The sequence below is a fragment of the Thermobia domestica genome, chromosome 18 (assembly GCF_964235325.1).
Source record: "Thermobia domestica chromosome 18, izTheDome1.hap1.1, whole genome shotgun sequence".
Lineage (NCBI taxonomy): Eukaryota > Metazoa > Arthropoda > Insecta > Zygentoma > Lepismatidae > Thermobia > Thermobia domestica.
The window spans coordinates 139594569-139619968 of record NC_137471.1 but is presented as its reverse complement, the minus strand read 5'-3'; the positions used below and the strand labels follow the sequence as shown (position 1 = coordinate 139619968).

Here is a 25400-nt window from a genome sequence, read left to right as displayed (position 1 = left end):
AGTCAGCGACGGTCTCCGATCATTATTCTATCTCACAGCTCTACACTAAATTCACGACGTCAACTAGCACAGATTGGCATCAAAGGATTATCATCCCGGTACTCTATAAGAAATAAGAATAGCCATTTACACTTTGCCTTTGACTTTGTCGTGCTCTGACTCACTTCTTTTATTTGGACCCATACTCGTTAACCCAAAATGGGCTGGCGCTCATTTCCGCTCGGACTCACTTTTCTCAAATATACTCATGTTTACTCCTGCTGTGAGCTCATTTCTTGCAATTAGGATCGCGCTCACTTACACCCGTGCTCACTTCTCTTAACTGATCTCATACTTGCTCCTGCTCATGATTTTTCTCTCAATTGCTCTCACGCTTCTTTCCGCTCCACTTTATTTCTCTCAACTGAGCTCGCGCTCGAGCAAACTTCTTTAAACTGGGTTTGTAGTCACACCCGTTTTGAGTTGATTTCTCTCAATTGGATTTGAGAACATTAATTTCAATTAGGCTCGCAAACTCCCGCGCTCATGCTCACTTTTCTCAATTGAGATCGCACTCATTAATCTCAAATGAGCTCGCTTTCATTTTCAATCATGCTCACTTCTTTTAATTGGACTCTTGCTTGCTCCCATTCACGCTTTTTTTCTCTCAATTGTGCTCATGCTCAATTCCGCTCCAGCTCACTACTATCAATTGAACTTGCGCTCGGCGCACTTTTCCCAACTGGGATTGCGATCAGTCCCGTTTTGAGAACATTAGTCTCATGTAGGTTCACACTCACTAATTTTAATTGCATTCGTGCTCAGGCTCACTTTCTTTAATTAGGCCATCCAATTCGTGCTCTTTCAATACAGCTCGGGGTCACTCGGGATTGATCTTCATTATTGAGCTGAAATGTTGTTGAGCGCGAGACCTAGAGTCGAAAAGATATACTCGTAAATTTGGACATCTGTGGTGAGTGACAGCAAATTCCATAGAAGCCGATGAGCTCTACCAGAATGAAATGAAAAGAAACTTCAAATTGAATGTCACACAACTATACATCAATGCTAAAGGAGACGGTGACGATAATAGTAAATGAAGTGGTAGAATGGAAAAAGAAAGTATGAAGAAACAAAATAAGCACAAGGAAATCCACGCACATAGTTTGGTCAGTAGAAAGCCCGCTTAGCGCGAGCTGGGATCAACCTTAAGGCCCGACGCAACAGAGGTGAACATTATCAGTGAAACATTGCGTCCATTCAACTCGAGAGATTTCAATGCAAAATAACCTTGTCTAAAGTGAGCCCGGGCGTGAGTGAGTGTGGCTCCAAATTGAGATTAATGAATACGAGCCCAATTGAGAAAAGTGAGTTTGCACAAGTCAGCACAGTGTTAATTCATATTAATGAGCACCAGTCCGTGTGAACGCAAACCCTATTAAGATTAGGGGGCACTAATCTAATTGAGAGAAGCGAAGCGAGCCCAAATGAGCGCGAACTCATTGAGATTAATGAGCGCGAGCCTCTGACAAAAATGAGCCCGAACAGGAGTGAGTGATAGCCAATTGACAGAAGTGAGTCTGATCGGGAGTGAGCGTGAACTCATTTGAGAGTAGCCAGCTCAAGGTAAATTGAGAGAAGTGAGCAAGAGCTCGAAAGAGAGAACTGGACACGAAGGGATTGAACGCGAGTTTGGTTTAGGTTAATGAGGGCGAACTGTGTGGGAGAAGTGTACTTGCCAGAATGGATGCTTTGAATAATATGCTGTAAATAACATTCACGATGTTACTGCGCAGGGGATGCGGCACAGGATCGACACGGCACAGGATCGACACGGCATACGACCGACAATTCAGCTCAGAAACCTGTTTCGGCCCTGTGCCGTGTCGATCCTGTGCCGTTTCGGTCCTATGCCGTGTCGATCCTATGCCGTGTCGATCCTGTGCCGTTTTGCTCTCACGCCGCTGCTCTGAAATAATTTAACTTTTAATCATGTGCCTAAAAAAATAATATTTTTATTATCTGTTTAATCTTTGCTCTTACAAATTATAAACTCCTGTCGATTCTATGCATGTGCAAGTTATATGCATAGAATACGTAGGATCGAAACGGTATAGAGCCGACACGGCATAGGAACGAAACGGCACAGGATCGACACGGCACAGGATCGACACGGCACAGGATCGATACGGCATAGGAACAAAATGGCACAGGATCGACACGGCGCAGGACCGAAACGGCATAGGACCGAAACGACGCACGATCATCCCCACTGCGTAGTATCTATAAAACCAAATATTTATTTCTCATAAAAGCAATCAGAGACCTGTCAATTGATTTTAAAATATAAGAATTATAAGATATTTACTATATGAATATTAATAATTGTGAGTGACAAAAGAATGATAGTGCTAAATGGACAGTGCTAGTCGATTTAGGGACCGTCCAAAAATTTTGTGGCCCGTTATAAAAAAAAAATCCAAAATATTTAATTAATCGAAATTTTTCTTGTACTCCTTATACCTGGAGAACTACATATCTGGAGAAAACTCGATTTAGAGACCGTTCGAATATTTTATGGTAACTGATTCAAAAATTAATATTAGCCAAGATCATAATATTTTGATCCATTTTTTAGATCATTCCTAAAATTCTTGTTTTTATTCAATCTTTCTTTTAAACAGTATCACTCTCTTTGTTCTCAATTTGAAATTTATCAAGCAATTATAAAGCATTGCTTATTATCCAATTTGTATTCGGTGTAGAGCTTCAATTTTCTCAAAGTTTCAAATAAGATAATAAAATATGATTTACTATCGGAATTCGTGTCAGGTATTATTATTACTTTTATTGGTGTTTTCCTTTCTTTCAATTGTTAAAACAAGAAACTACCTTGCACTGTCATAAAATATGTGCTCTTTTCCAATAGCATAATAAGTGCTCATATAATTTTGAACTTTAAAATTAAGGATTGAATCAGTACAAGAAGTACAATTTGGATAACGAATGACTTATAATTGATGTTTAGTGGCGTACTGAAGTAAAGGGATTAAGGACTTTGAAACCCCCCTTGAGCAAGGTATTATGCAAAATTAAGCACGTTTATATATATAAACACTTGATATTATATAAACTTGTGTTCCTAAAGCCCCTGAACCCCCTAAACATTTGCGTAGAGTACTGATTGTGTTTCTCTTATTATCTTAACCGTTTTATGCTTTGAACGAAATTTGAAGTGCAGGAACCCTGTGAAGGTGACCACCTTTACTATAAACATTTCTTTAATGGCTGTTAGTTTTTCTTCAAAACAATCAATAACGAACGAAAAATAAATGATTGAGTTTGATTTTAAATCGAAATTTGAAATACCACCAAAAAGTTGGCCCACCCAACCTTATTTTGTAAATGACTCTTAATAATTTTCAAAACAAACTATTTCCTCTTCAAACCAATCAATAAGAAAGGAAAACATGTTATTAGCTTGAGTATTGAATCGATATTTAAAAGCAGAAAAAACAGTATGAAGTTGACCACCAAATGTATCCTGGAAATAGATATATTTTACTGGTTGTTTTGAAACAAGTGATTTTTTCTTCAAAATAAGCAAACCGCCCCGAAACAAATCACCTTCATCAACATTATTTCTTAATTATATTCTTATGTTTTTCGAATCAAATTACTTTTCTTCCAAACAAGCAACAACAAATCCATATCAAACGATTGATTTTGGTCTTGAATCGAAATTTGTAAGTAAAGGAATCAGATTGAATTTGATCACATTCTAAATTTATTTTGTAAATCTCTTTCTCTATTTTTTCGAAACAAGCGATTTGCTCTTAAAAACAACCAATAAGAAACGCTTGGCTTCGGTTTTGATTCGAGACTTTAAAGTGGAGCCAATATGAAATTCCAACACCCATTTCTCTTGAAAAGACTCTTTATGTTTTTCGAAACAGACTATTCTTTTAAAAATAATTAGTAGCATACGCATATCAAACAATTGATTTTGATTTTCAATCAAAATTTTAAGTGGAGGAACAAGGGTAAATTTGGCCATATACCAACTTTATTTTGTAAACATCTCTTTATGTTTTAAGAAAGATACGATTTTTACTATTTTTCTTCAAAAAAGTCAATAACAAACGAAAAACAAACGATTGGCTTCCGATTTCAATTCGAAATTTGAAAGGAGGCAACTTAACATAGGTGCATTGCTTCGCTTAAAAAAAAAAATCCAAACGCAAATTCTAAGCCTACAGTTTTAAAATTGCAGTTACATGTACATACTTCAACTTAGTATACATAAAAAATTACAGCATTATAAAAATATCAGACAAATAATATTATTTATTCGGTATTGAAAACCTCGAATCAACTATTGGAGTTATTTAGCGTATTTTTTTTTTAATATCACAAAATTAAAGGTGTATTTATTACGGCATGGATATATTACGCACAATATTTTTATACAATTTGTATATATATATATATATATATATATATATATATATATATATATATATATATATATATATATATATATATATATATAATTTTTTTAAAAATAGACCATTTAGAATTATTTATCCTTACAATTTTTTATATCCACAACTTCAAGGTGAGGGATATGCGATATTGATATTTTCAGAAAGTGTTGACCACCCTACAGAATGTCGATCCTGTGCCGTGTCGATCCTATGCCATTTCGGTCCTGTGCCGTGTCGATCCTGTGCCGTGTCGGCCCTGTGCCGTTTCGGTCCTATGCCGTGTCGATCCTACGCCGTTTCGTTCCTATGCCGTTTCGATCGTATGACTGTTCTCTCCTATATATCCTTGAGAAAATAATTGTTACTTAATATTGCGTAATTATAAAATAATGTATTTTTTACTATTTCGATCGTATGAAAGTTCTGCTGTCGATCCTATGCCGTGTCGATCCTGTGCCGTTTCGGTTCTGTGCCGTGTCGATCCTATGCCGTGTCGATCCTACGCCGTGTCGATCCTATGCCGTGTCGATCCTACGCCGTGTCGGTCCTGTGCATGTAACCCACTGCGCATACTTCTCGGTAACCATTCTGTAATCCTCTCTTACTTTCAATTAACATTACTATTTCTGAAATTAAACAAACTTAGGGAATAATACAGTTTCCGAGGATGGGATATTTACAGCGATTGCACACATGGTATATATATATTAATGAACTCGGCTTGACGAAGAAAAGTGGTTGATTCCAGAATTGGTCACTTCCGAAACACGGTATCTAATACAATTTGCGGGTGTAGGGTGTAGTACGTCCCAATTATTCAACATTTACATTGAATGTTTAATGAAGGAAGCATTAACGGAAATTTGAAATTGCAAGATCGGAAGGCAGACCATTAATAAGATCAGATATGCAAATGGTACGATTATTATAGCTAGAACAGAAGGAGGACTACAAGAGATGATGCTGGGAAAGTACATGGAATGAAAATAAACATCGAAAACTCGAAAGTCATGAGAATATCCATGGAAATTCTCCTTTACAAGTCAGAGTAGAACAAAGAGAACTTAAGAAGTCGATAATTTCAAGTATCTGGGAAGTATTTTGACGAAAGACGCTTACTACACAGAAGAGATAGCCAAAGAAGCTAGAAATAGCCATAGCCAAAGAAGCATTCAACAAATGAAGATCACTCTTAACTACCAGGCTTAATGTTGAACTAAGAAAGAAGTTGGTCAAGTACTGCATATGTATGATTTAGAGCACCGGCGCAAATCTGTCTTCAACATTGGGGGGAACGGGTAAGACCGTTCCCATAATTTTTTTAAGCGATGTTCAAAATATTTATGAAGTTGAAAAACAATGCTGTGGAGGATCAGAGGAACTGAGTTGTCTTTAACACTGGGAAGCGGGCAGTTTTGAGGCTTATTCTGGGGGGGGGGGCATTAAACTCATATTACGCTAGGTGAATCTGATTTCTGAGGTGAACCCATTGTATATTATATGTCAGGCGATTTAGATGAAGTGGCAGTCGGATAGGAATCATCATTTCTCCCCCCCTACAACACATTTCAAATCGGAATATTGGGGAGGACAGTCTCCCCAGTTCTGAGATTGAATGGGACATGTCCCCCTCACCCCCCCTTTAGAATTTGCGCGAGTGGTTCAGAGACTTCGTGATTATGGAAGTCAAAGAAGAAATATTTAGAGAGCTTCGAATTGTGGTGTTGCAGGAACATGGAGAAAATAAAATGAACACAAAGAGAGTGACAAACGAAGGTGTTTTAGAACGGATAGGAGAGGAGAGGATTCATTCATCTTTCGTTGGAAGGATATTTGGATTAGACACATCTTGCGAAGAAATTGTCTTCTTCACACCGCCATAGAAGAAAAGTGAGAAGTAAGAAGAAGAACAGAATTGATTGATGGTTTGAAGAAGAGAAGAAAATATTGGGAGTTAAAAGACAGAGCTGAAGATAGAGAAATGTGGAAGAAAAATTTCCAGGTCCGAACTTAATAATAATAATAATTAGGGTTAGGATCTTGATGATTTTGCAACTTTTTTCTGGATTAGTATAAACATTGATCGTTGTTATAAATCCTGTTTTATTAAAAAGAAGTAATTTAAGACAAACTTGTTTGTGCATTTTTTGCATTTTTTTGTCCATTTCTGTACATAAGTGCATTTTTTTACAGTTTTTTGGGCATTTTACATGCATATTTAGTATTTAATCTTACTTTTAACTGCATAATTCTCATTTTTCTTATAAAAACAATAAATTGAAGCAGAATGCTTCAGCCTACACAAAATAAAATGCAAGGAAAATTGCTCTACACGATTCTAGTTCGAAGATTTGTTGGAGTAGGCGTGGCCAATGTCCGCAGACTGCAGTCTCTGGCGATTAGTCACATGAAGCGAAGGAGCGAGAATTCACTGGCCTTGGCATTCACTGTTTTGGTGAGCTGTTAGTAGACGCCTAACTCTGCAGTTTATCTGGTTAAAATGCCGAAGATAAAATAGAGTACTGCTTCCAAGCTTAAACGATTTGTGAGTGAATTTGGAGCTGAAAAAGTATTTACAACAGATGGAAGTGTTGTCTACTGCAAGATGTGTGATACGGCAGTTTCAGCCGAAAGAAAATTTACCGTTGAACAGCATGTTTCAAGGGACAATCACACACGGGGACTTAAGTTACGTGCGAAACGAGAGGCAAACGCCGCGCAACAACTTCTCCCGCAGTATGGTACATCCAAAAATCATTTTTTTTTTCGAAGATTTGTGCGAAGCATTTATTTGTGCTGACATTCCGTTGAACAAAGTGGACAACGTGACATTGCGTGCCTTTTTGGAAAAATACACTTGCAAACCCCTCCCCGATTCTTCGACCTTAAGGAAGAATTACGTGAACAAACTTTACGAGAAAACAATGCAGTGTATTAGACAAGAATTGGACGGAAAGAAAATATGGGTGTCCATGGATGAAACGTGTGATTCGGAGGAACGAAATGCAGTGAATGTTGTTGTTGGAGTGATGCAGGAGGATGGGCCGGGTAAAACATTTCTTTTGAATTGCGAAGTTCTGGAAAAGGTCAATTATTCCAAGATCAGTAAGTTATTTGATAAATCAATGCATCTCTTATGGCCTAATGGCGTCCTTTACGAAAACGTGCTGCTCTTTGTAACCGATGCTGCACCGTATATGGTAAAAGCAGCGAACTCTCTGCAGGCGTTATATTCGAAAATGATTCACATTACGTGTCTCGAGCATGGTTGCCACAGAGTGGCTGAAGAGATACGTGTGCAGTTTCCTGATGTTGATAAACTCATAGGAAGTGTAAAGTAAGTGTTCAGTAAGGCCCCATCACGTGTAGCTGCTTTTAAGTTTGAGCATCCTGAACTCCCTCTACTACCTAGCCCCGTTCTTACCAGGTGGGAAACGTGGCTAGAAACCCGTAAATACTATTGTCAAAACTTCGAAGCTGCAAAGAAAACGATAGACTCTTTCGACCCCTCCGAAGCTTCCGCGATTTGAACTGCACAAGAGATCCTGGTCAATCCTGAAATCCAAGGTAAGCTTATGTGCATTCAATTTAATTTTGGATTTCTACCAGGGGTGATTACTTCCTTACAGAAATCTGGAGACAAGTTGACAACTTGAATTGACTCAATCAAAAATGCAGTAAGTGCATTAGAAAGTGTTCCTGAGAAGTAGGACTGGTAGTGTCAAGAAAAATGACAGATGTATTGAAAAAAACTCAGGTTACCATGTTTTGTGTGCGATAGTGGACATTCTTCCAGGCACAAAATTTGTACTGCCCAAATTAGAAAAAGATCTAGGAATAAGTGATATGGTCTATTTCGAATATGCTCCGGTGGTTTTTGTAGAAACTGAAAGAACTTTTTCAATGTACAAATCGTTATTTGCAGACAACCGCCATGCATTCCAGTTCGAAAACCTTCATATGATTTTTGCTGTTTATTGCAACTCAGTGTTACGTGCCTCTTTTGAGAAAAAACAGAGTAGAACCACGTGTATATATATATATATATAGGTAATACACTAATAAATAGTAACGGATGATTCTCTGTGAAAGCATTTTTTTTAATTATAGTGTATTTTTTTAGATTTTTAGTGCATAATTGCATTTTTTATTTTGCAGTTTCCCCGCATTTATAGTGCAATAAAATCCTAACCCTAATAATAATAATAATAATGATAATAATAATAATAATAATAATAATAATAATAATAATAATAATAATAATAATAATAATAATGTGGTGGATACATTAATAATTGGCAGGTCAGATAGTACAAGTGTATAAGGACATTGACTTAAGAATCTCTTGAATTGCTTAAAACCAGACTTCCGTGTATGCACACATTACTGTATAGACTTCGCAACCAGGAAATATGTAAAACACTTGGTAAAACTTCAGAATAAGGTATAAGGAAGTCTTGCTACAAGGAAGACAGTTGAATCACCTACGAGGTAATTGTAACGATAGGAATTTCAAGTATTGCAAGAAATACGGAAGGTAGTTTTCGACCTGCATGTAGAGCTCGAGGAGAGCAGTCTCGACTAAACCCTTGTTTCGGAAAGATCCCGCGATTCGACAAGGAAGTCTTGCTACAAGGAAAACAGTTGAATCACCTACGAGGTAATTGTAACGATAGGAATTTCAAGTATTGCAAGAAATACGGAAGGTAATTTTCGACCTGCATGTAGAGCTCGAGGAGAGCAGTCTCGACTAAACCCTTGTTTCGGAAAGATCCCGCGATTCGACAAGGAGTCTTGCTACAAGGAAGACAGTTGAATCACCTACGAGGTAATTGTAACGATAGGAATTTCAAGTATTGCAAGAAATACGGAAGGTAGTTTTCGACCTGCATGTAGAGCTCGAGGAGAGCAGTCTCGACTAAACCCTTGTTTCGGAAAGAACCCGCGATTCGACAGGAAATCTTGCTACAAGGAAAACAGTTGAATCACCTACGAGGTAATTGTAACGATAGGAATTTCAAGTATTGCAAGAAATACGGAAGGTAGTTTTCGACCTGCATGTAGAGCTCGAGTAGAGCAGTCTCGAATAAACCCTTGTTGCGGAAAGAACCCGCGATTCGACAAGGAAGTCTTGCTACAAGGAAAACAGTTGAATCACCTACGAGGTAATTGTAACGATAGGAATTTCAAGTATTGCAAGAAATACGGAAGGTAGTTTTCGACCTGCATGTAGAGCTCGAGGAGAGCAGTCTCGACTAAACCCTTGTTTCGGAAAGAACCCGCGATTCGACAGGAAATCTTGCTACAAGGAAAACAGTTGAATCACCTACGAGGTAATTGTAACGATAGGAATTTCAAGTATTGCAAGAAATACGGAAGGTAGTTTTCGACCTGCATGTAGAGCTCGAGTAGAGCAGTCTCGAATAAACCCTTGTTGCGGAAAGAACCCGCGATTCGACAAGGAAGTCTTGCTACAAGGAAAACAGTTGAATCACCTACGAGGTAATTGTAACGATAGGAATTTCAAGTATTGCAAGAAATACGGAAGGTAGTTTTCGACCTGCATGTAGAGCTCGAGGAGAGCAGTCTCGACTAAACCCTTGTTTCGGAAAGATCCCGCAATTCGACAAGGAAGTCTTGCTACAAGGAAGACAGTTGAATCACCTACGAGGTAATTGTAACGATAGGAATTTCAAGTATTGCAAGAAATACGGAAGGTAGTTTTCGACCTGCATGTAGAGCTCGAGGAGAGCAGTCTCGACTAAACCCTCGTTTCGGAAAGATCCCGCGATTCGACAAGGAGTCTTGCTACAAGGAAGACAGTTGAATCACCTACGAGGTAATTGTAACGATAGGAATTTCAAGTATTGCAAGAAATACGGAAGGTAGTTTACGACCTGCATGTAGAGCTCGAGGAGAGCAGTCTCGACTAAACCCTTGTTTCGGAAAGATCCCGCGATTCGACAAGGAAGTCTTGCTACAAGGAAGACAGTTGAATCACCTACGAGGTAATTGTGACGATAGGAATTTCAAGTATTGCAAGAAATACGGAAGGTAGTTTTCGACCTGCATGTAGAGCTCGAGGAGAGCAGTCTCGACTAAACCCTTGTTTCGGAAAGATCCCGCGATTCGACAAGGAAGTCTTGCTACAAGGAAGACAGCTGAATCACCTACGAGGTAATTGTAACGATAGGAATTTCAAGTATTGCAAGAAATACGGAAGGTAGTTTTCGACCTGCATGTAGAGCTCGAGGAGAGCAGTCTCGAATAAACCCTTGTTTCGGAAAGAACCCGCGATTCGACAAGGAAGTCTTGCTACAAGGAAGACAGTTGAATCACCTACGAGGTAATTGTAACGATAGGAATTTCAAGTATTGCAAGAAATACGGAAGGTAGTTTTCGACCTGCATGTAGAGCTCGAGGAGAGCAGTCTCGACTAAACCCTTGTTTCGGAAAGATCCCGCGATTCGACATCCAAGTCTCTATATTTTTAGTGATTATTATCTCGACACTTCCATACCAAGACTGAAGTACTTCAACAGCAACCAGGTTAGTAGTTTCTCTTGAGCTGTTTAAATTAAGCAATTATTAACAAAACCGAACGATCTTTAGCTTCAACTAAAGTCAATTAAAGTAACTTAAGTTTAAACTGTAAATACAATAGTTTATGAATGAAATAGGAAGATAGATAGTAGCCACACTGCCCATGCAAAGCCCTAAGCCGTTTATTAATCTAATTGTTATGAGAATCAAGAATAAATTATTTAATGATATGTGTTAAGTGTATTTATTTAGCTGGTTGTCTGGTTCGCTATCATCGAACCCAGATTGACCGAATTACGGTAATATTAGCATCAAATAATTAACCACGATTATAAATCATTAACACCGAACGAGACACCACAGAGTTTCCTGAGCGTGGTCGATTACCCAAAACTGACATTGACCAAGTCCATGTTTCTACATGTCGTCGACTCAACTCAAAGTTCTCAAATTTTCTCCTGAGATTTCTAACGTTGTCAGGTAAACGAACCAACAAGAGACTCACCTGAGTCAAAGTACTTACTTCTGTATTTATTACTTTCTTGTTGTAACATCGTGTCGTGGGTAAACGAACGAAACGGACAATGTCTTGTAGTAGCCTGACTATGAGGGGCCAATGAGGTCAAACCAATTGAGAGAAGCAATTGATCTAACAAAGTAAATTAAAAGCGTCGCGTGTCAGACTGTTTGGTAGGCAAAAGGTAATAGGAAGTTGCTACCAGTGTTTATTACAAGTTACATGTACAAAGACTTCCTCAATAACAGCAAAGCAATAGTTAATTAAACTTTCAATGTAAAGTCAGATTGCGACGTATAACAGAATATTGGTGTTAATAACATCAGACAGTGAACTCTTGAAGGCTGGTTGGCTTCCATTGATGGCTTGTTGAATTTCCACATGAAATAAAGATGTCCTAGCTTGTCCTGACTTCATATCCCGTAACATGGCGTCCCTCCAAAATGTCGAATCGGAAGGAGTCGAATCCTTGGAGAATCCTGACGTTTCGACAGCAAAGATCTGTGGAATCGTAGGAGAAAAAAAAAGATTTAAGATCTCAAGATGGGATAGATGCTGTAAGTAAGATAAACTTCTTACCGCTGGACCATAACGAAGAACGTCGGATCAACTGCCAATAATTATCCACACTGCTAAGAGATGGCATAAGCGATACATTTGCTGGGGATGGGAACACACTTGTAGCACAACCATAACAGCCGATGATGCAACAGTAGTTGTTGTTGTCAGGTGAATGTGGTGACGGTGTAGTGAAGAATGTCCCAAGATAAAAGAATGAAAATGCTGGAGTACAAAGCAGGATGTTGAGTACACAGTTTGATGAATAAATGAAACAATAACGTACTGACACAGCTTCGTATTACAGCATACACGTAGCAACTAATGTTCCAATTATTATATCGGTGAGACGAGTAACACGTTACAGTTTTTATTAAGTTGCATTAAGGTAAGGTATATAAGGAATTACGCTACCAATTGAAGATTAAAGTGAATTACCAGTAAATAAATAAAATAAAATGCAATTTTAAAATGAACTAAATATTCTTAAGAAACAAAACGAACAAAATTAAAGCGTTGGCTGGAACGAAACCAAAATGGGAAATCTGGAAGAAAAACAAAACTTGGAAATGGTACCAACTATAAACAAGTAATCTGGGTCATACCCCCTGACCTAGATAAAATGTAAACAAACAAACACTTGTGGTCACAAGCCCACGCAATATGGGTCACTAAACTCAAATAAAGCGTTGTAGGGTCCAAACCACGAACCCAAATAAAACAAAAGGTACCTGAAAAGAGAACAAAATGACAAATGGAAAAAAGCTAGCTAAAACAGTAGTAGAAACAAAATCTCGAAAAATGTCAATTTGAAACCTAAAATGCGAAAAACTGGAGAAAAAATCCTATTTGCTACCCAAAAAATGTGGGGGGAATATAAACTAACCAAAGAATCAAAGATTGGACAACACAGAAGGGTTTACAATTTAATTACTTTCTGAAAACGAAATAAGATTTGTTTCACATTTCCTTCAAACAAAATAGGGCATCGAGGGGGTTTTGTTGATATCGGCGCCCTAGCCACTCGCCGATCAAAAGTAATTATACCCAAAACGAAGGCCGTCACCAAATCTAATTGCAAGGGGCAATATAAATAGTGGTTCTACGTAGCACTAATTCATGACCACTGAGTCTTGGACCGTGACCCGGAGTCAAGAACCTAGTTGGCACAAATTCAAAATTGCCAGAAAAATACCCCTTGCCTTCTAATTTAAAAGTCCATCCAAAGTAGTACGTTACACCAAAGTGCTCTCAATTCAAAATTCCCGCTTCATATCACGTGACAGGAAATTCTGAATTCCCGCCGGATACTGTGTGTCAGGGGGCAGTGACTCAATAAAAGGACACCGTACAAAAAGCATTGCATTTCCTCGTCTGTCGGATTTGGGTGATTTTTGGATATATTGTAGCTGAGGATCCCTCAGTCAATTGTTTATATGCGGCAAACTCCCTATTATCAGCCCTGTGGCCTTCAGAGGTCACCAAATGTCACACAAGGGTGTTGGTAGAACTGGCATACAAACTTGGCATACAAAAAATAGTTGTGTGTTATACTGCGCTACGGCAAATGAACGGTGTGACTTTTGGTGACCTCTGAAGTTGGCTCCATATAAATATTTCACCGGAGGGTCCTCAGCTATAACATATCCAAAAATCACCCAAATCGGACAGACGGGGAAATGCAATGCCTTTTGTACGATGTCCTTTCCCGCCAAAATATCATGTGACCTCAAACAATCAATAGGAAACGCCATGTGAACTAAAAGAACGAATCAACGATAAGTTTGCCGATGTGTTGGAATTATTACAGGAGATAGAAATTTTATTCAATACATGAAATATTAATAATGAAAGTTAAGAAAAGTAGTGCGCATAATCTCTTGACAGTTCAAACATTTAGAAGTTGGAGATGTTATTAAACAATTATTATAGCTACAGCCTTACCTGTAATACTTAAGAGAAAACATCGGCTCGGAAGAACTATTATCTTCACTGGTAGATTCTCCGGAACATGATGCATGTAGATTCTCATTGGATTCTGTTCTTTCAAGTTGTTCTTCATTAAAGCTAACCTTATGATTATGTGTATTGTACTCAGGTTTGCTAACTGCTGATTCCAACATTGGTGATATAGGAGTCGTCTGCAAATAATATAATATTTTGCCTTCATTATTGATTATTAACCCTTTCCCGACCTAATGTCCAAAGTGACGCATACGGGGTTGACACTACGCTAATTAAGATATCAGAATAATTTTTCCTATGCCAAATATGGTTGGACTACAGTTTATGGTATTTCTTCCCGAGTGTCTAATTTCCTTCTCAAATTTAAGCCCAAAGTCAAAAAATCCTAAATTTTCGAATTTCGATTTTTTCAGTTTTTTTTCAGGAAGTTTTTTTCAGTGTAACTTCCTTCTTTTTAGAGAGATCTACTTAACACTTGTCAAGCGTATACCTCAAATGGATACCTATTTTTTTAGACAAATTTGACCAACTCACAATCAGTGTTGCCAACTAGGGGAATTAAAATTTTCCTATTTTTCGGTCAAAAATTAAAATTTATATTTATAAATCAGTATCTATACATACGAACGCAAGTCAACTTACGCCAGTCGAACGTCAGTCCTTACTGAACAAAAGCAAGTACAGGTCGTTACAATCGGATAATTAGGGGACGCACAAAAATTTCGGATTTAGGTTCTAAACATTGATTTTTTTTTTTTTTTTTTTACTTTTCTGTTTACCATAATGAATCTTTTAAAATTACTAGTTTCCTTTCTTAGACATCAACATGATACTTCTATGATACATTAGTGGGGCACCAAAGTTTATTTTAAGATAGTTCGCGTCTGTCTGGCAGCAGGGTTTCCAGCCAAACAAAATTTAAATTTCCTATTTTAGGGGAAAATTTGGAAAATATCCCGTTTTTCCTCTCTTGTTGGCTACATTGGAACAAACGTACCAGTATGTGAAAGCCTCTTCTTTGCATTACACAGCGAACCACAGGAAGTTCCAATGGGATAATTAGGGAAGCTGCAGCACCTGCAAAACTGTTCATTTTTCCTTCCGAGGCAGGAAAAATGTCAAAATTTCATGTGTACGATAAGGGAGAATTTTTTCTGTCTTTGCATAGCAGCCAACGATTTCGCGTTTTCACTGTGAATTGTCGACACACCAAGAATTTTTGGAGGTGACTTGAACCCATGTAGCGATAGTGGTGCCTGCTACAAAATGTCCTAAAATTTGGTTAGGGATTTTTTAATGAATTCTTACCCCTACATTTCCCTCCCGTGGGCAACATGCAATCAAACTTACGCCATAAAATTGCCATATCATTCTTCTAACAAGGGACGTATGCGAAACGTGACAGCTAGATATTTATGAAAATTGGTACCCTGACTAATTGTGGATCTCTAATCATCGTCGTGATAGTCATTGGATGTGGAAATGCCTTGTTTACTCGCTACGTATAATAAATATACCAAGCAGTGACCGGTGAGGCTGTGCCGAATTATACCCCTAAAACGCTTGAAAAACGCAGAAAATGAAAAAGTATGCAGATAAGCTGATACCTACCGGAGGAGGACACACGACCAAGAACACGGCAGTAGTGTTACGCAAGCAGTGTTGCCATCCCAACACAAACTTATAGCTTTTCCTATAGAACGTATATCATTCTATGACATTAAAACAATTGGCATGAAAAGTGGTAGAATATATGCAAAAAGTGGCTTATCAGTGTTGCCAAATAAGGGAGACATGAGGCTCTGTAGTTGAGAAATTATGGGGTCTGTACAACGGAACCAACAAATGTATAGCAACTACAAGACTGCAGAAGGATCAAATGTACACTCATGTCCAAAATTATTGTCGCGTATCTATGTCTTCTTGTAAGAATATTATTTGAAAATGATTTTGTAGAGCACTTTTAATACTGATACTATGTGTATAATCGGAAAATATATGTTTCTGGTAAATTTCATGCGTAAAGAATTATAAATACGAAAATTAGAATGAGTAAAACAAAATGTTGCTAAATGGACAAGAAGTTTTATTTTCGTTTTATTGTTCTTATTTACTGCTCTTTTGATATGAAATTTGCCACATACACGTCTTTGCCGATTATACACGTACTAACGTTATAAGAAATACCGGGCGAATTCGTTGTCAAATTATACTCCTCCAACAACATATTTATAGACATGCGACAATAATTTTGGACATGAGTGTACGTTAAGGAGTAAACCACAGAATGCACAGCAGCCAGTGACTAACGGGCTTAATACGTCATGTTGAATGTGCGACTAGGGCGAGAAATGTACGTATTTTGCCATACGTATCTGTGTCCTTTCTGTTGAATTTATTGGTGTATTATATTAAAATATTTTGCACCTGTATATTAGCGGTAACCTGAATGCATTGTGATTTATCTTCATTGTTGTCTCACATGCTAACTACACGTTTCCTATACTCTCGACTGACAACTATCATAGTTCATTAGTCTCTGCGGGTCGATTCTGAGGTACTTTCTTCTCACAGGTTTGTTACCTTTCTTACCACATCTTTTCTGTACTCTTTTCAGGCGCTACGCCTTCGTTTCTGTGGTTTGGAAGGTATGCAGGATCTTATGTAGTGTTGCAACCCCAAGTTAGTTCGTTTTATAACTCTCGGGAACAGTTCGAGATATCGATTCCACACAAACGCAATTGGAGTTGCTGCGCTACAGGAAGGCTTATTCTTCATATTTCCACATAATGTCTCATGGAACTTCTTTGTACGGCAACTGTACCATGTAATCTCTTTCTGGGTAAATCCTGTATCAAGGGCGTTAGTCACTGGATGCTGTGCATGCTCTAGTTTACTCTATACTGTACATTTGGTCCTTCTACAGTCTTCTTCTTGTTGTACATGTTCATTTCTCTGTACGATCCCCATGATTTGTCAGCTTCAGAGCCTCATATCTCCCTTATTTGGCAACAATGATAACCCACCTTTTGCTTATTTTCTTTAACGTTTTATACCAATGATTTTAATACAATAAAATAGTACACTTGCTATCTAAAAATATAAATTTGTATTGGGATGGCAACACTGTTTGTGTGACACTACTGCCGTGTTCTTGGTCACGAATCACGCTCCCGTAGATGTCAGGTTACCTGCATACTTTTTCATTTTCTGCCTTTTTCTGGCGTTTTTGGGGTATAACTCGGCATAGCCTCACTCAGTCACTACTTGGTATATGTATTATACGTAGCTCGTAAACAAGCACATTTCCGCACCGGATGATTCTCATCACGATTATTAGCGATCCACAATTAGTCAGGGTGCCAATTTTCATAAAGATCGAGCTGTGATGGTTCGCATACGTCCCTTGTAAGAAACAAGGCCTTAACCATATCAATCGGGTAAGTAATCTCTGAGTCATAATTCATTAACTGAAAGTCTACAAAAATACCCAAAATGACTAGGTTCCGAAAGGGTTAATATCAACCATAACTTCAAAACATGTGGTTTCCTTATATCTTTGTCTGGCTACTGTAGTACCAGATTGGGGGCCGCGGTGGCTCAGTGGTAGAGCGTTCACCTTTGGTGCTTGGGGTCCCGGATTCAATCCCACCCCCCGCCAAGTGAACTTTGTGGTGGACAAACACCGTGTGCGTGGGTTTTTTCGGGGCTCTCCCGTTTCCTCCCACTTTCTTCATTCCACCATTTCATTCATCACTCATCATCACCGTCTCCTTTAGCCTAACCGGCATAACCGTGGGACGTAAAACTTAAGGATTTCATTTCATTCTTTCAGTTTTAGTTCATTCCTTCAGATTATATATATATATATATATATATATATATATATATATATATATATATATATATATATATATATATATATATATAGCCATTTCAATGTATACGTAAGGCATTCATTGAATTGCAGTGAATTAGTTTTGTTTTTCGTTTGTCATATCTACATGCTTGTAACAGGACTAAACTGAAGTAAGCTTAACTTCACACAAACTCAGGTTTCAAAAATTGACATAAACTGATACTCTAACTCAAAACTTCGAAATATTACTTTGTATGAGCTCTCATATTCCATTCGTCCCCAATCTAATGTGTTTGTTTCCAATAATAATTTCTGGCATAGGAAAGAAAATCGTATTCAAAGTCCAAATAAGAGCAAAAATCAATGTCTTCTTATTTTCCACCTACTGTTCATCCCATCTTCCACATAAGACATGCATTTCCTAGAACATTCTTACATATTTTATTGAAAATGATGCATAGCTGAACCGTATTTATGAATAGCGAGAACTCTTGCTGAATTGTAAATTACGTCTGTGGTGTATATTTCCAAGGATAAACACCAATGACGACGCCAGCTTTAATTTCGTAGGGGGGCAAAGGAGGGGCAGATATATTTTTGGGAGGGCAGCTGTTTTTCATGCCAAAAATATTAGTTTTATTATGTTTGACTTACATTACAGTATAACGTGTATTTCGTTGTTATTCATTACAATTACAGTAAAAAAAAAAATTGTATGCGCCTCTTATGAGGCTTCTATGCAAAATGGGTTCTACACGTAGCATTACATTGTGAACGGAACTCATTACTACGGTTGTTTTCATCACTTACAACGGCAACACTGGAAGAGCTGTGTACACAAATGGACTTTGCAGTGTCCTCACATTTATCCTCGTCTTTTCCATGGACAGTCTTGGGATGCTATAGTAAACTATTGTGATCATTTACAATGGAAATTCTCGAAAACACTACGAACACAAGTAAACATTACACCATCTACACATGCATCTTGTTTTTCTCTTGTATGCAGAATCCTTGTGCTCGAACATTTGGAGCTTTTTTCCGATTATCGCGGTAAGTCTGGCTAATTCGTGGATTCTAAGAGAAAATATTACGAATCAATTGCAGGTATGTAAGTAAAAAATTAATTACGCTCTTTTACTGGATAAATATAATATTACAACCCAGGCATGCATCTAGAAATTTTTGTTCCAAGCTTTGGGGTGTTCCAATACTACAAGTCACTACGTCTATGTAGTATTGAATAGGTATTATTCTGCACCCGAAACGTAGTTGTAAAATACTTCCTATATTTTCACAAATATTATAGAATTAGATTATTTTTTTTTTTTTTTTTTTTTTATAAGAGAAAGAGTACAGATGAAGTGTAGAATCAAATTTTCATGAAGTATCATCATTTTCATGTTCAACAAGTAAAGTTTTATTGACAAAATGTAGAAATATATGTTGGGTTAGGAAGTTTTTTTTTTGGGTAGTGGTGGTTTTCACTCGTCTGTGCGCCCCTGCTACAATCGCCATTGTCAAATTTATCTACATTCGGTCTCCACAAACCAAGTAAATTTATCATCATCAACAGAGATATTTATAGCCGAAAGTAAATAAATAAGTACCACAATTTCATACCATTACTACGGAACTTTTTAGTACGTACTGAAAACGTTCCTAACTGTATGGAAGCCTCATTTAAGGTTACAAGTTTAAATAGCCTAAAAAGTATCATTTCCAGTACGTACGATAAAAACAGTTATAGACCGCTATTCTTGAGTGTTTAGAAATATAAAACTATTTTTCCCCTTCGGATTGTTTTCCATTTTATTAAAACTACTTCAAATAAAATAGCAGCTTGAAACCAGTAAGGAACGCATGCTCTAAATGCATAACCTTCAGTAACATGGGGATAATCAGGCCCGTATCCAGGGGGGTCTAGGGGGCGCCCCCCTAAATTTTTGCGGGCCCCTCCAAAATTTTCACGGCAAGTTTGCAAACGTACTATAATGTGGTGATGAACTATAATTTGGTTGGATCGACCCCCCCCCCTAACTTCAGCCGGGCACCCCCTACATTTTTGGGCTGGCTACCGGCCTGAGGATAATACAGTACATTCCATCTTGCGAGCAACATTTGAAACCTAAAGCAACTTATCTGAGGCCTTTATGGATCCGTGGAAGAAAAATCTCTTAATATCGACTAACTTTGAGGTGTTAAAAATACAGTAAAACCTGTCTTAAGCGGAATCGAACGGGACTGGCAAAAATTTTCGTTAAAGTCAGGTTTCCGCATAATGGAGGTAAACGTTGCCTTTAAAGAAATATATGCTTATAACGGACATACAGAGAAAATATTGTACGTACGTTGTACGTACCTTTTTCAATTACAGTACTTCTTTCTTCTACGAATTAATACACAAAAAGTTTAAAATTAGTACAAAATATGCTATGCATATGCTTTCTTTATTTTTCTCAGTAGTCAAGCAGAGTTTTCTTTATACATTGCTGCTAGGCTGCTCGACTTTCCGCACACACTTTGGCCTGAGAAACTACACTAAGTAAATCAGAGTGATTTTTTTCGTAAGGCAAATTGTTGCAGTTCCTTTAAACTTCTGAGAGCATCTTGATACGTCTTTATTCTACACTCTTTTTCGAATTCGGTACCGTATTCGTCTTCTTCCATCTCGTCTTCTCCTTTCCGACTTTCCGTATGATTCTTGATAAAGGTGAGATTAAGGACAAATTATGAGTAGTGGTTGGGGAAGGTCAACAATGCCCAGAAAGATTTAACAAAAGAACGAAGAATTTATCGCAGACATGTAATGTACGTATATATTTACCCTCTTACAGAATGTAATGTATATATTTACCCTCTTACAAAGTTCTAAAGGCTGCAGTCTGGAACTCAGAATTTTCCGTTAAAGTTTTCTTTTGCTTTCCGTTGTCCGCATAACACAGTTTCCGCTTAATGAAGGGACATTTACACGTTGTGCACTCCAAAATTCATGGACAAAAATTCATATAGATCATCCTTCTTATTCCCTAGATTTAGCTCTGTCTAACTATTACTGATTTCGCAAACTCAAGTAACACTTCAAAGAATGCCATTTTAGATTTCATAACGATGATGCTACGAACAATGGTGCGAGGAAGTCTCCAGATTTTTTGAACTGGTCTGCAAAAACTCGAGCACTGTACAAGGAAGTATATTGAACCTCGGCGAAAGTATATAGAATAACTAAAATTTTACCATTTCACGTACCAATTTTCTAGCAGTTCCTCATAGATTTCTAATCAATAGGTAGACGTCACGTCAGTGCTTTGAAGCAAAGTAACTAAGGGAGCACTAATTACTAACTAAAGATCAACACTCTGACAATACGTTTCATTGAGACTAATCAATTTAATTCCATATCTTTATTATTATTTGCAGTAAAAAAAAAAAAAAACTCTTTTTATCTCCTTCATAAATTAACTTCTGGTATTCGCAAATTAAGCTGTTATAAGAACATTCTATGAATATTGAATGCTGTAAATAATGTTTCAGAAAAAAATAGAGCCTTTAAATACAACAAAATGCGGAACTAAAAACTTCAAACCTAGATCAATACACTCAAGTTATTTAATGTATTTAATATAATTAACGGTTTTATCTTGTCTTTGTTTCTAATAGTTCATCCAATGCGTAGAAAACAAGTCGACCAACTCTATTATTGTTATTTGCTAGGCACAGTGAAAAGTTCTGTTTTCAGTTGAATCGGACATACAATGTTACCTATTCTCACTGTTGGAAACTAAAAATCATAAGAAAGAACTATAACTAAAATTTACCGGGAAAGACGCTAAATTAGAGAACAGAAACATGCGTGCATGTCAAGATGCTCAAAGAAGAAAGCTTGAACACTAATCTGCCACGTAGTAAATTTATAGATAATATAATTTGCCAATCAGACTGGTTATGATACTGACGTATAAAATACCTATGTAGAATATTTTAAGATCGTAGAAGTCTGGGGGGGCAGTCCGGGTTGCAGTCAGGGGGGCAGTAGTAACCATTAGGGGGCGCTCGCCCCCTAACCCCCCTCTGGCGTCGTCACTGATAAACCCAGATTTAGAGGCTTCCATATGACAAAATGAAAAGGCTCGTGCAGCTAAAGCACAACGTAGAATGCAGAAACTTGTAAGACGCACCACTAACGCAATAAACGTATGACGTGTCTGGTGACACCAGTTGTTTTTTCAGAAAAAAATACACACTTAGTATTTCGGGGGAAAGGGGCACTGGTGGTATTATTATTATATTATAGACGTATTTTTATCCGTCTTCTCCGGGGGACACTCCCAGAGCTCCACTGGAATAAACACTTGGTGACACAATAGTTGTGGTATTCTAAGCGTAATGACGCTTAAAGTGGATCTATTTTGTGAACGTCACAGTGTCGCATTTTAGATGCACACTTCTGTTATTTCAGCATTGTTGAACTGCACCACGAGCACAAATTTAGTTTTGGCCAATCCGATGTTAATGTTATAAATGACAACATGTATTTTCGACAATCCCAGTTCTAATGGGGGAAAGGGAGCAATTTCTATAATGTTCAAATTTCCAATTATGTATACAGAAAACTCAATTGAGTATTCTTTTAAGTTAGGGGGTGTAGAGGAGGTATAGGTGCGTAAATCCTATCCTAACTATACATAAAACTACATGAACTGACATAAATTAAAGGAGTACTTCCAGTTGACGTCGAAAATTAAAATTTGGCATGATTGTAACTTTTCGGGACTAACCGACACGAAAATTGCCAAAAGTGAATAATTTTAATTTTAGGGGGTCTAAAGGGGAGATGAAGAAATTCTCCATGTTATTTAAATGGGTCTTTTATTTTTTTTATTTTATTTTATTTTATTTTATTTTATTTTATTTTATTTTATTTTTTTTTTTTTATTTTTTTTTTGGACATATAATTTCATATTTTAGGTACTTGCAATTGGAATACAAACTTCAAATTCAGTATGCTTGTATATTTTCGTTATCATTACCTAAGACAATCAGAAAAATAAAAATCTCCAACTTTAGAGTGGTTTTTGTGGGGAATTGAAAAATCTTTTCCATGTTATTCATATGGGACATCTTCTACACCCAAAATGTTTAGGCACTTCCGGCAGGATTAGAATGGTGAGCCTTCTGGGACTAACTGACAGGAAAATTGTCAAAAGTGATTTTTTTTTATTTTTAAAGGGTCTAAAGGGGGATGAAGAAATTTCCATGTTATTTAAATGGGTGATATGCTTGGGATACAAAAGCTTATCTTTTAGATAGTTGAAATAGGCAAATAAACTTGAAATTCGGTCGAAGTGTAGGTTTAAGAGGTGCGAGGCCGTAGGCCAAGCAATGTCAGGAATGTGGGAGCGAAGCCCCCAGCTGGACAAATTGAGGAAATATAAAGAGCAATTGAACAAAATTCACTCTTGGTGGAAAGAGTGATGCATAAGAGATGCAAGGCCGTAGACCGAATAAACGCGAGAGTCTGGGGGCGGAACCCCCAGCTAACCAAAGGCTAGTTCACACTGAGAAAAAATGTAGGTGGCGTACTTAAAAAGGTAGGTTACATGTGTAATTCCTGTAGTTTTTGAACTTAACGTACAGCAGACTTATAACTGAAAACGCATGTTTTATAAAACTTTCCCTATAAGTGTTCCATCTGTAGTGTTACATCTGTATGAAACAATGTAGGCGATCAGGATCTCACATACAAATGGACGTACAGAACATATAGCTGAGGAATGTAACATAAGTATATGCATGTGATATACGGTAAACTGTTAGGTGTCAGACATCCTGCAACGGCATGATGTAACAGATAAGGACAGTGCCTATGTAGCATACGGATAACGTATGCTCCTTACTGACTTCCGTAGTAAGCAAGATGATACCGTATATTTGTACAATATACCGCTGCCCGGAGAACGGATTTTTCTCAGTGCAGTATATAAACTTCAAGTGGAAATTAATCGAAAATGTTTTCGAAAATTCCACTGCTAAATCAGAAGCGAGGGACAATATTTTATAATATTCAAATTTCAGTTGTATATTTATTAATCCTTATTTTTCCCGTTCGAAGAATAGACAATCCTACTTGTTGTATTATAAGCATTCTTCATTAGGTGCAGCAAACAAGTTTAACTAAACACTTGTTAGATGAACTCTGTTTCGAAGGGGGGTAGGCTTCATTGGCCTGCAGATTACCCCCCTGATGTTAGGATTAAATCCGAAGCATACTTGAACCGAAGTTGAATATTTGGGTATATCTTGTTACAGAACACTGAGAATCCTTATCATTGTTATCAATGGCCACTACTGTGAAATGCAGTCAAGCAACTTCAATGCACATTTTTTAAAGCAGTTTTATAGTCCTCGGTATTTCTAAAATAAATCAGTTAATGCAAAAACGGCTTCAGTCAAACAAACTTAGTTTTAAGAAAAACATTGCAGTTTTGAAACTATAAAATCAAGATAAACAATTTTTTCATGTAGGTAATAATTACATTAATCGAAGGCTGCATAGGAAAACCACATTTCCATTTTTGAAAAAGAGGTTGCGCTGTGGACGAGGCCCGTAGCCAGCCTAAAAATGTAGGGGGGCGGTAGAAGTTAGGGGGGCCCGACCCAACCATATTATAGTTCATTTGCAAGCCTACCGTGAAAATTTTAGGAGACCAGTGAAAATTTAGGGGGCCCCGGCCTGCTGTGGATTGAAGCCCTTCTTGCATGTAAATTACAGACGAAGCCCTGTATGCTTGTAATTTTATTTAGTTATTAATTTGTTGCTCTTTTTTGACACAAAACTATATTCAGGTGTTTTTTGCCAGGTTCCAGATGTTTCAAGTCTGCCAACCGAATGGGATGAAATCAGTAGCTATTGCCACCAACATATACCGGTAAAACAAATATGATTGATTCTCCATGCAGAAAGGGCTTCAGTCATTGACTCAAGCCATGCTGCATAGGATAATTGAGGTTGATATCTGTTTATAAAATTTTAGACCAATGAAACTGAAGCTTTTTATGCATAGAAACAGAGGTATACCCAATAGGAAAAAAAAAGACATATGATGTTATCTCAATTACGCCATTTTGGGCACGGAAGTACTTCTTGCATGAACTAAGACAAATATCGTGTGACATTACTTGAAGTATGCTTCCAATGAATTCATATCATCGCCAAAAACTTCCTTTCTCACTCTCTATACCTTCAGTCACTACAGTTTATCCACTAGCTGACGAATTAAAACAAAAATATATATATGAAAAACTATTTACGAAATATCAGATAGCTACTACAATAAAATGTAAATCTTATAATCTTTGTTCACATTGTGACCTCAATTACATATCGAAGTATATTTGTTGTCCAATAGAAAATATGAACATTGGTATAGGAACTTACATTTTAGAAGTGTGAAATTTAAAAGGTTCGTATATTTTTTTCCTTATTTCGTTA

The 25400-nt window shown here is 37.3% G+C and overlaps 1 protein-coding gene across 1 annotated transcript in view; it reads right to left on the bottom strand.

The window, feature by feature from the left end:
- LOC145674907 (uncharacterized) overlaps positions 1-25400 on the bottom strand; it is a 129940-nt gene that overhangs the window by 37087 nt on the left and 67453 nt on the right. Inside the window, exon 12 of the mRNA XM_081745168.1 lies at positions 14029-14225. Within this exon, the coding sequence (XP_081601294.1) occupies positions 14029-14225 (197 nt within the window). The remainder of the gene's footprint in view (positions 1-14028; positions 14226-25400) is intronic.